At 61.3% G+C, this 12,637-nt stretch overlaps 1 protein-coding gene across 1 annotated transcript in view; it reads right to left on the bottom strand.

Annotated features, from left to right (window-relative positions):
• Positions 1–11,468, bottom strand: part of HMCN2 (hemicentin 2) — a 37,292-nt gene extending 25,824 nt beyond the window's left edge. Inside the window, exons 1-22 of the mRNA XM_087752708.1 lie at positions 11,203–11,468; positions 10,229–10,299; positions 9,062–9,220; positions 8,689–8,811; positions 7,714–7,885; positions 7,273–7,379; positions 6,962–7,082; positions 6,602–6,865; positions 6,290–6,434; positions 5,884–6,005; positions 5,519–5,791; positions 5,278–5,419; positions 4,540–4,667; positions 4,167–4,280; positions 3,862–4,011; positions 2,958–3,152; positions 2,470–2,565; positions 1,968–2,092; positions 1,528–1,672; positions 1,269–1,381; positions 852–1,008; positions 480–642 (exon numbers count right to left, since the gene is read on the bottom strand). Of these exons, the coding sequence (XP_087608834.1) occupies positions 480–642; positions 852–1,008; positions 1,269–1,381; positions 1,528–1,672; positions 1,968–2,092; positions 2,470–2,565; positions 2,958–3,152; positions 3,862–4,011; positions 4,167–4,280; positions 4,540–4,667; positions 5,278–5,419; positions 5,519–5,791; positions 5,884–6,005; positions 6,290–6,434; positions 6,602–6,865; positions 6,962–7,082; positions 7,273–7,379; positions 7,714–7,885; positions 8,689–8,811; positions 9,062–9,220; positions 10,229–10,299; positions 11,203–11,437 (3,320 nt within the window). The 5' untranslated portion in view covers positions 11,438–11,468. The remainder of the gene's footprint in view (positions 1–479; positions 643–851; positions 1,009–1,268; positions 1,382–1,527; positions 1,673–1,967; positions 2,093–2,469; positions 2,566–2,957; positions 3,153–3,861; positions 4,012–4,166; positions 4,281–4,539; positions 4,668–5,277; positions 5,420–5,518; positions 5,792–5,883; positions 6,006–6,289; positions 6,435–6,601; positions 6,866–6,961; positions 7,083–7,272; positions 7,380–7,713; positions 7,886–8,688; positions 8,812–9,061; positions 9,221–10,228; positions 10,300–11,202) is intronic.
• Positions 11,469–12,637: the final 1,169 nt, after the last annotated feature.

Genomic DNA, 12,637 nt, shown 5'->3' with positions numbered 1-12,637 from the left:
TGTGGAGCGGCATCAAGCTTCAGTCCAACACCTCCCGCAGGGATCTGCCATCCCCAGGCGCGTCCTTGGCCTCGCCGCCTCCTGCACCGTGACGGCACAAGGCAGGAACGTGCATGAAGATGGACAGGCGAGCAGGGCCGAGGAGCTGAGCTGGAGCCGCCTTCCCTTCCCAACTCCAGCCCTGTGATCAGGGCAGGCACGCAAAGGGCCAGGAGCAGCTGCTCCATCCCAGCAGATGTTTGTATGATGGAAAAAGTGCCTGGTGGTTCTTGCTCTGCTCTCCTTGAAGAGCAGAGCTAATGCCATACGGCTCGGCTGCCTTGGCTCCTGCCAGAGCACTGAGCACTGGCCACTGGATGCCAGGGATGCCCTTTGCGTCTCCCTACAAAGCAGCCGAGTCCCTTCATAGACCCGACATCCCTCTGGGAAGACACACAATCCCAAGAGATCATGGCCCCAGCACCTACAACTCTCCTTACCTCATGGTGGCGAGAGGCAGCGGCTGGGACTCCCGGGTCCACACCACCAAGGGAGGGGGATAGCCTTCAGCCTCGCAGGGCAGGGTGGTCTCCTGCCCAAGCACAGCCAGGATGGTTATGGGGTCCGATGCCTGTGATCCATTCACCCTGATCCTGGGCTTTGCTGGGTGAAGAGGGAGCACAGCTGGTGCAGGAACACTTCAGGTGCCCCACAGCCCTCATTGATGCTTTTCCCATCCCACAAACCCATCTGGCACCTGGCTAGGTGGCCCAAGGAAGCTAGGAGAGTCCCCGGGTGATGTTCTCCCTGCCAGACACCCTCTGGAGCCACTTTACTAGGAGTTGGTGCCAGGGCCAGTCCCAGGCACTCACTGCTGACGGAGAGCTGCATCTCCCGGCTGGAGAAGCCTGCTGTGTTGGTAGCTGTGCAGAAGTAGGTCCCAGCATCCTCAGGGGAGGGCGAAGGGATCAGGAGGGTCCCATTGGGGTCAAGGTGGTAGTGCGGGCTCAGCGAGATGAGCTCTGTGCCCTGTGGAGGAAAGGGAAGGGAGGAAGGAAGACAACAGACTCCCACAAGCCGAGTATCCCAAGGGCAAGAAGAAGGCTCTGCACCCATCAGAGCAAGCTGCCTCCTGGTCCTGGCTTCCCAGGGCACTTGGTGCCACCTCCCCGGGCAGCCACAGCCACGCTGGTGAGCTATGTCCCCTCCAAACACATTAGCCCACACCCAAGAGTGACCCATAGCCCAGCTGGCAGCGGGATGGCAGCCTGCCCGTCCCTGTCACCTACCTTTGCCCAGGTGACAGTAGGGGGGGGCACACCAGTGGCATTGCATCGCAGGGTGACAGCTGCTCCCTCGGTGGCAGTGATGAGGACAGGGCCAAGCTCAATGCTGGGAGGAACTGGGAAGAAAGAGAAGCACCTCAGCCTGTGTGGCCAGGGCCACGTCAACCAAAGAGAGCGGTGCTTTGCAGCTTAAGAAGTGTGGAGGGCACCGGGCCCCGATCACCGCAGCACAGGGACGCCCATCGCCCTGCCACTCACTCACCATGGATGACCAGGGACAGGTCCTGCCTGTGCGAGCCGAGGGCATTGGTCACCTCGCAGGTATACCTCCCCGCGTCCCCCTGCGACACCTGGTCCACGTGCAGGCTCCCGTCAGCCCGGATGGAGTAGTGGCCGCTCGGGGCTACCTGGGCACAGAGCAGAGGGCAGAGAGCAGAAAGCAAGACAGACGGTGGGGTCAAACATCACCATATCAATGCATCATTGGGGCATATCTAGAAACCAGTGCTTGAGCAGTAGGAACATCCTGATGCAGTGACAAACCCACATTACCCTCCCAACCCAAAGGCTCCCCTGGCATCTTCTACCAGCAGCTTTGGCCCCAGGAGGTTGGGGCACCCATCCTGCAGCAAAGCCCCCACCGCAGGGCCATGCTGGTGGCTGCCCACCCACCCACCATCCTGGCGGGCACGGAAGCCTCACCGGCTGCCCATCCTTCAGCCAGCGGCGGACTGGGAACGGCCTCCCAGCCAGGATCACACAGGGCAGTGACACGGGCTGGCCTGGTACTGCGCGGACCACAGGGGATGCAAGAGCTATTTCTGGGGCTGCTTGAAAGAGGGGAAAGGGAAACAATATTAATTGGAGCTAAACTGGCCAGGAACACTCAGGAGAACAGATCTGGATTGCCTGTCTTCCAAGGTCCAGTCCTTGGCTCGGCATAGGCCAGCTCCGACACTCAGCTCCCCCAAGAATTTGGGGATATTCGTCTACAGTTTGGGTTCAGGCGTGTGTCAGTGCATTAAGCCAAAGAGGTGGAAGGGCATTATCCAAACCCAGGGCTGGGCTGGGTTTGCTGAGCATTTACCACGACCGGCTTGGGAGCAGATGTGGCTGCACAGCTCTGCCACTTGCTCACCACCGGGGCAGCCGGTGCTGGCAGCAGCCGGGATCAATACACCAATAAAAGCACATGAAAGCAAACCGTGTCCTGTGACTGTGAGCTTGACCTCTGCTTGGATTTTCCCAAACTCGTTCTGGGCTTCGCAGATGTAGACGGCTTGGTCATCCAGGGAGGTGCCTGGAGAATGGCAGGGAGAAGCCTGAGCCTGGCAATGCCTGAGCCTGGAAGGGCTGGAGAGCCCCAGGCAAGCTCCAGGACAGGGTGACACCACCCTCCCCTGCCCTGCCCCTGCCTCCGAGGAGGGAGAGGCCCTGCAGCACTGGAGGCTTGCAGGTGTTACAGCACAGCAAAGCTTGCATGAGTAAAAAGTGCAAATAAACCCACTATATCAATGCTTTACTACTGCAAAAAGAGTGGGCATGGGGGGCTAATCCCACTGCTGGGACACCAGCCTGCAGCAGGAGGGGGAGAGCACCCAAGGGTGACACTGTGTAAGCATGCACCCGGGCGGGATGCCCACACACACTCTCCACCATGCCAACGCATGCTTGCGCACTCAGCTCTCTTACTGTCGATGAGGAGCTCAGCAGCCTCCAGCTGGCTGGAAACGCCATGCGGCCCATGCCAGCCCTTCACGGGCTTCCCGTCCTGCCGGGACCAGGCGATCCGTGGCGGGGGAGAGCCCTCGACGTGGCACAGCAGGCTCACGCTCTCCCCGACCTCAACCGCCACGTCCCCCAGGGGCTCGGGGAAGTGAGGGGCAGCTGGAGAGAGAGCAGCGGAGAAGGAGCTCAGGCAGGTCCGACACCCCAGCTTCCCCATAGCAGGCTCTGCGCACAGCTGAGCCCAGAGAAGGGACAGGGCTGCAAAACCCACGAGCCAGGTGCCCTGAAAAGTTACGAGATTGACTTAAAGCATTTGGTGTTTTTCCAAAGCTGTTATAGCCGTTGCAGTTTCCATCCCTTCCAGTCACACTCAGCACCGCCCTGGCTCAGCAAAACCTCTTGCACTTTTCCACCTCTAACTGCTTCAAGCCTTACTGCCCCCAACTCAGAACCTCCTTCTCCCTCCTCCCCAGGCTCTTCCATCCTTTCTGCCTCCGGTGGGCAGCCCTGAGCATCGGTTGGGGTACCTGGATTTTCAGACACAGAGAAGCCAGCCCCCAACCTCCACCTAATCCCACTAATTGCATTTTGCATCCCCAGTCTTGTCCCAAGCCATTGTGTCCCATGCAATAGCATCTGCACCTGTCTTCTGCCACTCTTTGAGCTTCTTCCCTCCTCCTGACCCTTGGAAACCCCATCAGGCTTCAGCCTGCTTTTACCAAGCACCGACACCCCTGCACTGGGAAACCCAGGAGCTGGGGGCAAGAGGAGCCTTGGGAAGCAGCAAGCAGGAGCTGAGCCGGGATGGAGGGTGGTGGAGACAGGCTTGAGTGCTTGGTGGGACCCAAAAGGAGAGGCAGGGACTTACCTCCCACGTCCAGCACAGTGCCATCAAAGGCGACGCCGGCCTCGCCGAGAGCCTCGCAGACGTACCGCCCCGCATCCTCCTCCCGCACCGCCTGCAGCCGCAGGACAGCACGCTGGGTGCCGGGTGGGAATGCCACCACCACCTGCTCGCCTGCCCCGAGACACCCCTGTGTCAGCACCCCGAGAGCCCCTGGCGGTCCCTTCCACCGTCAGTCCAGGGGACCCCGCATGTGATGTCCCTGCAGGGTGGCGGAGGGTCCCCAGTGCATGGAGGAGGTTTGCTCCCCACGTCCATTCCAGTCTCACCTTTGTACCACGCAATGTGGGGTGGGGGCACCCCTGAAACCCAGCACTCCAGGGTCACATCTTCTCCCACCAGCACCTTCAGGCTGGGCGTCACTGCCAGGATGGCAGGAGGCTCTGCACCACAGCGAGAGAGATGGCTTCAGTGACTCCCTGCAGCACCGTTCGTGGTGCCATTCACCCCGAGGGGGACCCCGGAGCCCCAGCAGCTGCTCCCCAACACCCTCCATCACAGACAGCCCCATCCCATAGCTCGCATGCCGCAAGGTCTCAGTCAGCAGCCAAGGCACAGCAAGGAGGGATAATAAATCCCTCCTGCGGCAGCTCTGAGCCCAGGCCCTTCCCGGGATGCTGCCAGCTGGCAGGGAGCAGGTACCGGTGAACTCCAGGGTGATGACTTGCTTGTCCCAGCCCAGTGCGCTGCTGGCGTAGCAGCTGTAATTCCCTGCATCCTCTGGGATGACAGCCCTGATGTGCAGGGTGCCCTGAGCATCCGTGAAAACCCTGCGGCAAACGGGGTGAGAGGGAAAAACGAGCTCTGTGAAAACGGAGCTGGTGAAAAATGTGATGAAATAAGTGAGCGGGCTTAAGGCCACCCCGCACACATGGTAAGCACTGGGCATTCGATAGATGTGGGTTAGTACTGAAAGCCAGCTACACCCGCTGCTTCAGGGAAGGACATTGCTTTGAACCAGGGAAAAGCATTTAGAATTGGGCTTTTTCATCTCCAAAGTAAAAAAACCTTCCCCAAAGTCCACTCCAGCACTCACAGCCTGACACAGAAAGGGAGGGGGAAGCCAAAAAGCAGAAGAAATTAAGGGGAAACACAAGGAGTATTTTGAGTGCACACCATGTGTGCAAAGCACTTTGAGTGCCCATCGGTGCGGACGGTGACCTGGATAAGGCAGGATGGCTTAAAAATAAATATACGAAGTTAAGGCTAGCAGCATACCAGCCATCTCAGGTGAACAGGTTAGGGATATCGCAAAGCTTTCCTCTCTCCAGAGCTACGGGCACCCCAAGCCCCTCTCCCTCAGCCCGTGCATTCCTGCAAGGGGAACACCATCCCCAGCAGGAGAGGGAGGATGAAGGCACCTAGGTCCCCACAGGCTACCTCTCGTCCTGCTCCAGGGCCCAGCCCCAGCGCTTCCAGGCAGTGTGGGGTGGGGGGTGGCCCCCGGCCGTGCAGTTCAGCCGCAGCTCCTGGCCCCTGCTGATACGCTGGGGGCTGGCATCGACCTTCACCCATGGTGCCTCTGCACAGAGTGGGAGAAGGGCTCAGCCCCCAGGTGCCATCCGCTGCCCGCGGGGCAAGGCGTCAGCCAGGCCAGGGTCCCACGCAGGGCAGAGCTTACCCTGGACAAAGAGCCAGAGGGAGGCGGTGGCGGTGCCGTGGGCGCTGCGTGCCACGCACTCGTACAGGCCCCCGTCCCCTGGCTGCACATGGCTGATCTCCAGCGAGCGGTTCTGCAGCAGCCTGGTCCGGCCATCCACTGGCTGTGCCGCCTTCCCGTCCCAGCTCCACGTCAGGTTGTAGGGCACATCACCCAGAACTGGGCAGGACATGACCACGTCTTGGCCCGGCGAAACAGTGATGTTGCCCGGGGGTATGAGACGTGGCGGTGGCTCTGCAAACACAGCACACCAGGGTGAAATGAGCCTGTGCCCAGACAGACCTGGAGACCTGCAGGCATTGAGGCTTGGCACAAGCACTCCCCACCTGAAACAGAGACGTAGGCACGAGCCCGCGTCGCCCCGAGCTTGCTTGTGGCTGTGCACTCGTAAAACCCTTCGTCACTCTTGGACACCGCAGGGATCAACCAGCTGATGTTCCCCAAACTCCTACGAAAAGCAAGAGAATATGGTGTCACCCCCACCCTGGGGCTGCCATGCCACCACCCTGCTCCAAATCCCTGGGGCTTTTTTCCAGAGTCAGGCAAAGGGGTGCACCCCCCCCCCCCCCCCCCAGACACATCCCTTGGGATTTTCCTCTGCTGCCTTGGGATGCTCAGAACTTGCAGGCACCCAGCCAACACACAGCATCCCCCTGGTCAGCACAGCTCAGGGGGCTGCTGCTGCCCACATGGGTCCATCATGGAGCCCACTGGGCCAAACCAGAGGCTCACCTGAAGAGCCGCTCTTCCCCAAGCTTCATCCTACCCCGGCTGAGCTGCAGGCGGAAAGGGACCTCGCTCCGTGCGGAGCAGAAGATAAGCTGTGGCTCACGGTTGTAAGCCTGGATCTTGCTGGAGATGTTCACTTTGGGTAGACCTGGGAGTAGTTGGGGACACGCACACATACAACGCTACTTGGGAGCTCACCAAGAGCTGCACTGGGAAGCAGGATAAAAAAAATACCCAAGCAGAAACCAAAGCAGAGGCGGTGCTGGAGCCTCTGTTCCCTTCTCAGCACCCTTGGGGAGCATGGGGACCACTCACTGGGGACGACGCTGGTGTAGGTGACCCCGGAGAGGCGGTGCAGGGGGTGGCCCTGAGCATCTTCACCCTTCACCTTCAGCAGAAAGTCACCCGGGGGGACACGGAGTGGCGAGCCCACCCAGAGCTGCCCTGAGGAGGTGTTGGAGAGGGGCCGCACGGGCAGCGAGAGTAGGGCATGGCCGGAGGTGTTGAAGAGCTCGATCTCCTGCAAGCGTCCAGGCAACTTCAGACCCGTGCAGTTCACCACCACGGAGATGGGCAGACCTGGAAGGAGGGAAGGGGAAAAACAACCCAGCCATGTTCCCAGCTGCAAGAAGCCCAGACACAGCATCCGTGCCCCCCAGGCAGCACCAGCCTCACCCTGCACCGGCCGCTCCCCAGGCTGGCTGGCGTCAAAGTCCGTCTGGGTGGAGAAGCTGGCTTGAAAATTAATGTTGCTGATACCCATGATCCTCAGCGAGTGGCGACCGCTGCTCTGAGTCTGGAAGCGGAGCAAGAGGTGCATGCCGAGGGCAGGGGAAGGCAATGGGGAAGGGCAGCCAGCCCCTTCCAGCCTGCTCACACATCCTCTGCCTGGCTGGAGGTGGATGGGGGAAAGCCCGCGCCTAGCCGGATAAATATCCATCAGGGGATGGGTAGGGGACAACATGCGGGGGCTGCCACCAGCCTACCATGACCGACCACATTCCTGGCTCGTGGGGCTCCACGGACACCACCATGGCCGAGTTGGGGATGCTGAGCAGTTCCTTCAGACCTTGGCCTTTCTCGAGGACCTTTCCTGCAACAGCAGGGATGGGCAACCTGGGTCCATCCCCTGGTCCCTGCAGCCGGCCAGGGGCCTGTTCTTGGGGCTCACCGCAGTGCAGAGCCCATCACACAGCTCTCACAGCCGGGGCAGCAGAGAAAACCCTCCTAAAACCAGAGGCAAAGCCAACCCAGGAGGGGAGTAGAGCAGATGCACTTGATGCTTAATGTGGGCTTGGCAGCTCATTGCTTTTTTATTTAAGTTTTCAGTGCAGGATTTGGTAGTTCCCATGCCTGCAGCCTCCTGTCTGTCCTGACCTGAGGGTTCTCCGGGAGGCAAAGCATCACCCCCTGCCCTGGGCTCCTACCTGCTGGGTCCCGGACCTCGATCCCTGGGGCAGGGCCACTCAGGGAGATGGTGACCTCCTTCAGGCTAGGGTCGAAGGGGATGGGCCACATGTGCTCCCCGCCGTCCTCATGGTCCGTGGACAGTAAGTGGACTTTGGAGGCCTGGATGGCCTCTTCTACCCACTTCAGCACCTGGGGGCACATGGGGGAGGATTAACCCAAATCGCCCCTCCATTTCGGGAGCGGGGCTGTATTGCACTGGGTCAAAAATGTCAGGCACGGCTGCAAAACAGCACCTGGGCTGGCCAGCCCCAGCTGGGTCTGGTGGGTGCCAGCACGAGGATGGCACAGGGACGGGTGGGCAGGAGGTGATAGCCCTGGCTGAGCCCCCCTTGCTATGAGCAGGTGCAAGAGGAATTGAGTAATTTGGTGTAATTGTTATTGCCAAGCGGCTTCTGCTCAACTGCTCGGAGCAGGCGCGTTATTACCCCCCCAGCTCGCTCATGGGAATAGAAACCATTAAAACACACAACTGCTGGAGGCTGGGTGGGGGCCTTCGCCAGGAGTCTGCTGGGAGATGCTGCCTGGTAACGAGCAGAAAAGCACTTTACTCTTCCTCAGGTCTCCAAGACCTCACAAGTGCACCAGTCAAGAGCTTCAAGGTCAGGAATGGGCAGGGAGGCCCCTCTCCCTGTGGCCAGGCCACCAGAGCACCCCAGCTTCAGCCCCAGCCCCAAGCAAACACCTCCCCTCCGTGGGGGCAGGTGAGTCAGCTCATCCCACGGACCACGCAAGCAGCCCAGCAGCAAGCTCAAAAGCAACCAGCCTTCTCCAGCCCTCACTTCGGCTTCAGGCTAAAGCAGGGATCCCAGAGCAATCTGGAGATGCCTTGGGAATGAGGATTAACCCCAGGAAAATCTAAGAGCAGCTGAGCCAGGCTGGACCACATGCGCCTCTGTCACCCCATCCCTGCTCCTGCAGGTCTCCCCGCTCACCTCTGTCACCTGCTGCTTGTCCAGGTGGAAGATCTGCCCGGAGCTGGTGGCCGCGATGCGCTCGTACACGCGGTACCCGGGGTGGCTCCTGTCCCCGCAGTCCCCCGTCAGCACGAACACCACCTGCCACAGCAACGCTCCCCATAGCATCACACACAGCCATGGGGGGCCTATCCATCCCAGGGAGAGGACGCAGCCAGCATCCACCAGCCCCCAGTACCTCAAGCCAGCCCAGGGGATGCAAAATTCACCCCACTAACAGGCAGCGGAGGGGGCTTTATTGCTGCGGCTCATTGCCAGGACCTGCCGTCCTGCTGCTGCAGCGTCCACCCAAGCCGGCCGTTGCAGGAGGCCGGTGGGCAGCGCTGCTCACCTGGGTCTGCTTGTGCTGCAGCAGCCGCAGCAGCTCCTCCTGCTGCTCGTAGTCCTTGGCCCGAGCATCCGAGAAGACGTAGATGAAGGAGCCGGGGTGCGAGACCTCCACGGCCAGCCTGATGGCTCCCACACTCATCTCTGGGCAGTCCCCTCCGCCCTGTGGCACATAGCGAGGGACATGGCACAGGCACCGAGCCACCCAGTGCTCAGCCCTTCCCTCCTGGGCTCCCGCCGGGAGCCCACCCAGGGTCTGCTCATGGCAAGGGATTGCACCAGGTTGCTGGAGTCGGCTCAAGCACAGCCAAAGCAGCGTGATGGTACTGCAGGGACACGCAGGATCACAAGGACCCGTCCCTGTCTCACAGCTAACAATGATTAAACTGCCCATTTGGGGGTCCAGACTCACAGAAGCCGCTGGCTTCCCACAAATGCCTTTAGCGGGCACATCCGTGCCCACCCCAGCCTGTCACCCCCACACGGCAGCAGGGCCGGCCACCCCAGGCACGCGCAGAGGCACAGCGAGGACCAGCTCCTGCTTCCACGGGCCTTTGCACCCCGAAGGGCTGTGAAACAATTTGCAGCCGCAGCTTTACACCTCCCGCCAAAACACAGCTGCATCCGAAGGGAAACGCCACAGGGATTTAGCAATGCATGGGAGGCAGGGCAGGAGCGGGGATAGATAAAGCATGATTAAACTCCCGGAGAGCATTTCAGCTGGCAGAATGCAGCTGAAATAATTAAAAAAAAAAAACACCACAAAAAAAACCACCAAAAAACCCCAACCAACCAACCATACTCAAACAGTTTTCAAACAGCACTTCTAGAAGAAGAGATTTTTGGTTCCATGGAGAGTTTGTGCAAACTCTCCCGCGGAAAGCGTTCCCGCTTTGGGACAAGAGCTGTGAATCGAGAGGGCTCTGCCCAGGGCACAGCGCCAGTGCTCCCCACCCTCTGCGCCCCCACCCTGGTGTGGTCAGCCCCCAGCAAGCCTAGCTCAGCCCCGAGCCCCCGTCACATTCCCAGGGGACACCAGGCCAGAGGGGAGCAGGGATTGCTCCCAGGACCCACCACTGTGCAGGAATGCAGGGCCTGGCTTCCCACCAAGTGCCACGGACCACGCACCAAGCCAGCCACGGAGCAGCGCTGCAGGGCTGAGGACGCCTACCTGGACATGGAGCTCCCGCAGGCGCCGCTGGAAGAGCCGGGGGTCCGCGGTGAGGGTGGCAGGTCCCACTTCTGCAAGCACACACCGGCACTGCCGCCTCAGCCTCCCCGACTGCCAGCACCAGACTCCTCCGGTGCCACGCTGCTGGCGCTCCCAAGCACCGGCCCCGGCTTAAACACCCTTATGGGACCCGCGAGACTCGGGGTTAAGCATCTACCCTGACTCAGCACCAAGACGTGGATTTGGGCAGACCCGGCACCGTGCCCAGGGGCACAGCCTGCCCCGGGGAAGCTCTCGGCCAGGGTGAGCTGCAAACCCAGCACCCTTTTCTGCTGGGGGAGGCTCCCAGCAAAGCAATGCAGAAACCCATTTACTGCCTCTGTCTCCTTTCCTGTCCGGCTCCAGCGATTTTCATTCAAACTCAGTAGTTCTGCTGAAAATAAAGCCTCGGTCCCGCTCTCCTTGTAGGGGGTCGGTGCTCTTTTGGAGAGCAGCTGCTATTTATGGGTGTGCACAAAAATTCCAAGGCAAAGACTGGGACGGAAAGAAACAATTCTGGCATTGCAGCCTCTTAGCAAGTGGTGCTTTTATTGAGGCAACCTGAAAGCACACTTGTATAGAAATTCCCCTCCATGATTAAACTGGGGAGATTGGGCCAGGCTGAAAGTAGAAAAGCCACCCATATGCGGGTGCCAGCATCACCGGGATTAATCCAGTGAGAAACGGCTTGCCCCGTGCCTGCAGGGTGGCGTGGGGATGGGAGCCCCTGCCCAGCACCGTGCCCTCGAGCTGTGGCTCATCCCGTGCTGGCGTCCCCATTCCGTGGTCACTGGGGCATTAAAAAGGTGGAGAAGGGACAGTGCAGGCACTTGGGAAGTGCACGCTTCAGCCCCAAACCCATCCAGAACCGCACCCCGGCCCCCACAGCCCCAGCCCCCAGCGGGACGCATGCCCTCGCCCTGTCTCGGCCGTACCTGGGTCATGGAAGGGGACCAGCACATAGTTGCTGATGGGCTTCGTGCTCCTGCTGAGCGTCCGCTCCAGGATGCGCGAGGCCCCGTCCATCACCTGCACCAGGTCGTCATACATGGAGCCGGTGACATCAAAGACGAAGGCCAGGGTGACCCCCTCTGTGCCAGGGGTGGGCTCAGCAAGACTGGGAGCCAGCAGCAGCCAGAGACCCACGAACACCCCTCCGTGGGGTGGCATCGTGGGGGAGACCTTCGGGAGCCAGGGACACCCCGTCTGTCCTTGCCCCGCTCCTTCCACCAGGCCCCCTGGGCACTGTCCCTGCACCAGGGAGGGACACAGGGTGCAAGGGGGGACAAGGTGCAAGGGGCCACACGCGGTGGGGCCAGAGCAGGGACCCCAGTCGGGGGACGCCCAGGCGCCGGCAGCTGCAGACCTGCTCCTCCAGCGTTCAACTTCTGGGAGGGAAGGAGGGAAAACAGGGCTTTTGGAGCCAGCAGCACGGCGGGGAGGTGGGTGGGAGCAGGAGGAAGCCGGGATGGGGATGCGGGGATTGGGAAGCAGGTCCTGCAGCCCATAGGATTGTCAGAAACACTGCCCAGGCCCCCTCCCTGGCCCTGCCCCCCCCCCAGCTCAGAGAGCCCCCCGCTCTGCCGGGGGGAGCCAGGGGTGAGGGGAGGACACGGGGGCTCGCAGCTGAGCGCCTGCGGGGAAACCCTGCCAAACCCACGGCTGGGGGGAGGAGAGCCAGCTGCGAAAGGGACCCCGAGGGATCAACCACCCCTCTGCCAGGCAAAGGGCTCTCCCTGGAATAGGGGTCCGCAATGGGGCTGGGGAGGACAAGGGGCTCTGGGGGGCTCAGGGGGGTCTTCCCCAGCACAGCCACCCTAGGAACAGGGAGCAAACAGCCACGCAAAAGTCAGACAAAGCCAGAGCCAGGAGAAGGGCTGGGAAAGGCAGCCCTTGGCCAGGAAAGGCAGCCTTTGGCCCGGAGCGCTGGCCGGGGGCTGCAGAGCTTTTCCTGGCTCCCCTTGAAGCAGATTGCTGAGCTCATGGCCGCTCCGGAGGGATGCTCTGCTCTTGCTCAACTCCCCCCCAGTGGGACCCAGGGAGAGGCCGCAGCCAAGGGCTGGCTCCTGGTAAGGCTGCACACTGAGGGCCAAATCCTGCCCTGGGCTGAGCACCCCCTCCTCCAGCCCCCAGCACCTCACTGGCATCAGCCCCACTCCTCCCAGACACAGGGGCCAGGGCAGGTTAGGGACCTCCCCATCCCCGCACACAGGACAGCACCCCTCTGCCCCACGCATCCCTGCCAGCCTAGGCTCAGCACAGTCGCAGGGTGGGCGAGGACCCCCCTTGCAGCCGGGCAGAGGGGGCAGCCAGACAGCACCTCTGCCCCATGGGGCTGAGCTGTGAGCTGTGCCGGTGGCCTGTCCCCCT

This window comes from Nipponia nippon, unplaced genomic scaffold (genome assembly GCF_047370975.1).
Source record: "Nipponia nippon isolate SJK-2023a ecotype South Korea unplaced genomic scaffold, ASM4737097v1 scaffold_16, whole genome shotgun sequence".
In the NCBI taxonomy this organism is placed as follows: domain Eukaryota; kingdom Metazoa; phylum Chordata; class Aves; order Pelecaniformes; family Threskiornithidae; genus Nipponia; species Nipponia nippon.
This window is presented reverse-complemented; position numbering and strand designations above follow the sequence as displayed.